The 5970-nt window shown below is 43.9% G+C and overlaps 1 protein-coding gene across 4 annotated transcripts; it reads left to right on the top strand.

Moving 5' to 3' along the window:
- Window positions 1–342: 342 nt before the first annotated feature.
- On the top strand, window positions 343–4769 carry parlb (presenilin associated, rhomboid-like b). Of its 4 annotated transcripts, XR_003296473.1 has the most exons (11): window positions 343–520; window positions 1558–1780; window positions 1857–1997; window positions 2428–2476; window positions 2982–3077; window positions 3212–3361; window positions 3449–3519; window positions 3648–3749; window positions 3827–3860; window positions 3963–4063; window positions 4410–4550. XR_003296473.1 is itself a non-coding variant. In XM_026321099.1 (10 exons), the coding sequence occupies exons 1-10, from the start codon at window positions 444–446 to the stop codon at window positions 4436–4438; spliced, it is 972 nt and encodes a 323-aa protein (XP_026176884.1). In that variant the 5' UTR covers window positions 343–443; the 3' UTR covers window positions 4439–4769. The 4 variants fall into 4 exon arrangements, 3 of the variants coding, with proteins under 3 accessions (XP_026176884.1, XP_026176877.1, XP_026176869.1); XM_026321099.1 differs by lacking the exon at window positions 3963–4063 and having other exon boundaries at window positions 4410–4769; XM_026321092.1 differs by lacking the exon at window positions 3963–4063 and having other exon boundaries at window positions 347–520; window positions 1561–1780; window positions 3827–3924; window positions 4410–4769.
- The last annotated feature ends 1201 nt before the right edge of the window (window positions 4770–5970 follow it).

Below are 5970 nucleotides of genomic sequence, written 5' to 3'. Positions count from 1 at the left end.
CAACAGCTACGCTTCCGCTGCTCGCCGCCTTCAAAATAAAAGCGCGACTCGTTGAGGAGCCCAACTGAATGTTTTTGTTTATTTACTGCGCACGTGATTAAACATAAACGAAAGGTGGAACCGAAACGTCAGAGTGAATATGGTATTTAGCAATGAGGCTTTTGAGGCAGATGTTGAAAATGCACAAACATATTTAAAACAATGAAATTATTCAGACAGCAAAAGCCGCTGAAATGAATCAATGTGAGAATATTTCATTTTTTAATTAATAAAATAAACTTGATATACTCGTGCTGCAAATAGTGTGTTTCCGGTTGTGTAGTGTCGGCCTCCGACCTCCAGGGAGTGCTGTAGCTCCGCCCCCCCCACCTATGGCGCTTCGAGCTGACCCGGAAACGAAGGACTGGTCCGGGGTTGATAGGTAGGGGTCGTAGGGCTCCGACATGGCGTGGAGGAGCTGCTTCGTCTTGCTCGGACTGACTAGACAAGGCGTTTTACGGAGCTCTGCGAAGGAAGGCAGGTTAGTGAGCACAGCCGGACAGAGGGGCCCTGTTCCGGCTGAGCGAGGTGCAAACATCTGCTGTTGGCACCAGGCTTTTGTTAGCGAGCTAACGTTAGCTCTATGGCTAACAAGGCTAACTGCTGTTTGTTTGTTTGTGACTTTTTACTTGTTTAGTTTTGACACATCTGCGTAATTTAATCATTAACTCTCAGCTTTATATCCCTATTGTGTGCGTTTTGTTATCTTTAAATCTAATATAATATGATATGATATGATATGATATGGTATAAATCGTTTTTCTTCCTTTATTAACAGAACACAGAAATTAAATGTACCGGGGACACCGAGCATCGACATAAATACACAAAGCACAGTCAGTGAAAACAAATAAAACCATCAAAGTGATACAGTATGTGTCCACAACATATTTAACTAAGACATTTATTTTAAAGGTCTCTGATCATGGTGCTCTACTAGTTTGGAGTTCATTTCTCATGGATGTGTGCTTGTCATAGTATTATTAAACTAAAAGTATTGAAGTTATTTTTCTCTTTGACTTCGACACAGATCAGACGTCTTTATCTTGTAAATACAGATTATTTGCTCCTATTTTCTCGTGCTGAATATTTAGGTGTGACTGCAACTCAGTTTTTTCTTGAATCTCTATAAATCTCAAGGATAATTTAATATAAAAAAATAAACATCTCCAGTTTTAATGACTTTATAGCTTTGAATCTATTACTACAAGCACATTTATGTAACTAATAATCATTTTCATTATCTGCTTGATTAATTGTAAAACTAGACCAGCTACAGCTTTGTGAAATCCATGGTGATGTCTTCAGGCGTGCTGTGTCCGAGCAAAAGTACAGAGCACAAAGATTTTTAATTTCTGTTTTAAACATGACAGAGATGAGCAGGGAATCTTCCCATGTGAGAAGCTGGAACATGAGGATTTGTGGAAGTGTTCATTTTTAGTCTTTTTAGTGAGTCTATTAGCTGCAGATCTTTGTGTGCCTGTAAACCTCCTCAGGTGATGTTCTGTGCCCGTCCAGCAGGTGGCATTTCACCATCCAGCAGAGATGTGGCTTCAAAAAAGCCACCAGGAAACCTGAATCCAAGAGGGTGGTGCCGGAGGAGCCGGGACCCCCCCACACAGAGTCCTCTGAGGCTGCAATTCAGCGCCGGACCCCTGCCCCACAGTGGGACCAGCAGGCTCCCTCTGGCCCCCCCCGGGCCTTCGGTCGGCTCTTTAGACCATTGGTCTTCACTGTGGGGGTAGGTGATGTCTACCTGTTGGTGTTGGAGGCGACATCATTGGTGATGCCATGGGCAGGTGTTAATGCCATGTCAGTTTACAGGCTGCGCCTTCGGCTCAGCGGCCATCTGGCAGTATGAGTCCCTCAAGTCTCGGGTCCAGAGCTACTTTGATGAGATCAGAGCTGATTGGCTGGAGAAGCTGCAACCTCAGAAACGAGGGGACGTCCGCAAAGAGGTGAGCAGGGTTTAAAAAAAAAAAATCCAAGTAGGTGAGGGGGTTTAAGGTCACAGTTGGTGATTGTGTGTGTATGTTACTCAGTCCAAACCCCATCCAGAGACTGACAGCACCAATTAATGTGGTGTCCTCAGCGTAATGTGTGTGAATCCAGAACCTGCTTCAGCTTATCGGTCTATACCGTAGACCTCCATTATGTTCTAGACAACAATTAAAAACACAGCAGGGAGCCACACCGCTGCACTGGCTCACGTGGTTCTTCCTCACCACACTGAGGTAAAAGAAACACAAAAGCATCACATGTTCAAACATGAAAGAAAGAACAGGAGAATGTTATAAGGGGCATGAAATAGTTTTTTTTGTTGTGTTGTCATGTTGGAGGATTAAGTGTCTTGTTTAACCCTCATGTGATTGGCTGCTTGTGTCTCAGGTCAACCAATGGTGGAACAACCTGAGTGACGGTCAGAAGACAGTCACAGGTGAGACAACACACACACAGAGACACAGGCACATTAACTTCGGGTGTATTTTTATTTGTGTGTTTGAAAATGTTGAGGAGACAAAGTTGTCCTGCCTCAGTTTGTTCCATGTTGTAGTTCTTTCTCTCACCAGCTCATATTGATCACACTGGAAGAAAACTACAGAACCAAACTAACCTGCACCAGCTCCTTTAATAGCAGGAACAGACCTACACACACAGTCTACAACAGCTGCTGCTGCAGGATTTACACTCTGTAGGTCAAAGAACAGAGAGCAGGAATTATTTGCCAAGTAGTTTTTTTTAGGGTTTTTTCACACAGCTGTTGATTGTTTTTAACATATCTGACACATTAAGCAAAACGAAAGAAAATCCATGCAGGACTTCACACTGTGTCCTTCAGCTTGAGCTGTGACAGCAGACAGGCTGAGTCCACATTAACATCCAGAATCGTCAGCAGACCTCGTACAATCCTGACCCCCATTTGTGTTTTATTTTTCGCCCAGGGATCATAGCTGCTAACGCCATAGTCTTCTGCTGTTGGAGAGTTCCGTCTCTGCAACGCTCCATGATCAGATACTTCACCTCCAACCCTACGTCCAGTGAGTGTGCCTGCTCCGTGGTCCTCAGGGTGGTGTGTTCGTGGTTCCACACTGTGACCGACGCCCAGTAAACACTGATGAAAGGAGTTCAAACTCTGCTGCTGTTGTTGTTTTTGTTTGTTGTTTTCCTGCAGAGACTCTGTGCTCCCCGATGCTTCTCTCCACATTCAGTCACTTCTCTTTCTTCCACCTGGCTGCCAACATGTACGTCCTCTGGAGTTTCTCCAGCAGCGCCGTGTCCATGCTGGGCAGAGAGCAGTTCATGGCCGTGTACCTGTCTGCAGGTGTGGTGTCTGGAGATGGTGATGATCATCAGTCAGCTTCTGTGTGTCTGCTGTCACAGTCACTAATGTTTGCTTGTGTCTGTCCAGGTGTTATTTCTACGTTTGTCAGTTATGTGAGTAAGATGGCCACAGGGAGGTTCGGCCCGTCTCTTGGAGCGGTAAGCAACAACTTCACTGCTTCCTTTTCTGTTGTACTGGGATCAGAAACGATTTGCATTGAGTCCAGACTGTGTGGCTTCATGTAGACTCTGAGTTTGTTTTGTTCTTGTTGTGTGTGTATTTTCAGTCTGGAGCCATCATGGCCATCCTCGCTGCTGTTTGTACCAAAATGCCCGAAGCCAAACTGGCCATCATCTTCCTCCCCATGTTTACCTTCACTGCTGCCAACGTAAGGATCCCTGCACCTGGCTCACCTGGTTACCTTGACTCACCAAAAACTGATCCTCCTTCTCCATGTCTCTGCAGGCCTTGAAGGCTATCGTTGCCATGGACACTGCGGGTCTGGTGCTGGGATGGAAGTTTTTTGACCATGCTGCTCATTTAGGTGGAGCCATGTTTGGGATGTGAGTCACAAGTCAACCAATCAGTTTACTTATTGAAGTGTTTCAGGTGACGTGATGAGCAGATGAAGCTTTATGAAGCTCTGGGGCAAAATTTGAGGTTTCAGGACTCCAGACAAAGAAAGAACAGCAACATCTGGTGGTTTGTAAAACTCAATGACAGTTTCATATATGACAATAAAATTCCAAATGCTAAGTGTTACTATTAAATCTGTAACACTAAATAAATGTGACATAGATATTTCAGTGAAACACGAGAGAGTAAAATCCATAAATAGTTGCTGAGGATTCATCTTTTAATGTTACAGTTAACTCACATTTCTTATGAGTCATATTTGCTGTGATTGGATCTGCATTGACTTATAATGATCTTTTTATTATTGACAAACCATGTAACAATACACAACATAACCAACACAGATGCCCAGAATTCTGAACGTGGTCTTATATCTCTGCACTGGATTGATTCTGATCCCCCTGTCTTCCAGCTGGTATGTCCTGTTCGGCCACGAGTTGATCTGGAAGAACCGAGAACCATTTGTTAAAATTTGGCACAACTTCAGAACTCGAGGAGGACCAGGCAGAGGCGGCGATCAGGGAGGTGCCATGTAGGACGCAGAGACAGCAGCACTGATGAACAGAAACATTTTAGATGCACAGATGTGCAGAGAGAGAAGCTGCAGCAAATAGACCCTGGATCCCTGCACTGATCGGCTTCACCAGAACCAGGTTACAGGAAGCAGATGGGACTTACAGAGACACAGCCTGCTGGTGGAGTCATGTCCATATTTATAAAAATAATTATTTGATTTTCTTCACTTTTTGTTTCCATTAAAAAAACAAATCGACTCAGTTGTTTTTTGTTTTTTTTTTTCTTGAACCCCAAAATACCATGACAACAGGACCTGAAAACTCAAGCTCAAATAAAGAAATCAAACCGAGGACAGAAGTTAATCATCGCACTGGAACCAGACTCAGTCACTGAAGGCCCTGATGGAAACTGACTAACTTTTTCTATCAGTCAGTGTTTGACAGAGCTGTGTGTATTTCAATCAAAGAATTCAGCACTGGCTGTTTTAGGAGTCACACATGGTTAAAACCAGAACAAGCAGCAGCAACAAGTTACAGTAAAGGTTTTATATGCATGGACTCACTTTAAAAATCAGAGTTTCATCTTTCTGCTTATTTGTTTGTTGGTTTTCCTTCAAAGAAAATTGTAAAACGAGGCTGACTGATGTACCCTGATTCATGAAATGTTCACTGTCACGTGAACATTTGTCATGGGTAGGAATGTCCCTGATCAAACTAAATTTTCACAAGCTATTGTTTCAAAAATATTAACTCTGTAGACTGCCACCATGCACAGACTGAACTGAAATGTAGACTACAACGTCATTTGTGCGCAGTTTCCTCCAAAGCTGCTGGGTTCCCATATGTTCCTTCCAGTTTGGCTCCATCAGAAGCTTCTCCATAAATGTCCAACCAATGTGAAGCGTCCTGGTCTCTCCACTGCTCCCCTCCTCCATGTTGATGTTTCCCCCACTGAATGATGATGACAGGCGATATGTGCAGAGGAGGGAGACGTTAAAACAACCACATGAATTCTGATCTGACCCTTCTGACGGCGCTCGCACACTCACACATCGGATAGGAATCAGCTCTAGGACCACATGTGGAGGTGGCCCAGATCTGATCTGAGAACAAACGTCAAACTGTCAGTTTAGTACATTTGACTCTGCTCTCCCTGAAACCTTCTGGTAGATGTGTAGGTTTGTTGTGCTCATAGTTCATATGAATATGCTGCTTCAGCAACAAAACATTCCCGTGTGTATATGGACTCATCGTCACTGACTTGAAAAATCCTGCACTGATCTTTAAGTACAAAACCTGACCGAAACTGGAATATTCGGGCTAAGTAGTTGACTGTGACCTGCAAACGTGATGTCAGTTTAGTCAACAGAGGAACTCTCATCAGTATAAAGTCCACAAACCGTCTCAGACAGTGAGTGAGAGTTTAGTTTCTGTATGCAGCTGTGAGGCACACAGGCT

This window comes from Mastacembelus armatus, chromosome 13, assembly GCF_900324485.2.
Source record: "Mastacembelus armatus chromosome 13, fMasArm1.2, whole genome shotgun sequence".
NCBI lineage: Eukaryota > Metazoa > Chordata > Actinopteri > Synbranchiformes > Mastacembelidae > Mastacembelus > Mastacembelus armatus.
Note: the sequence above shows the minus strand (reverse complement) of the source record. Positions and strands in the feature narration are given on the sequence as shown.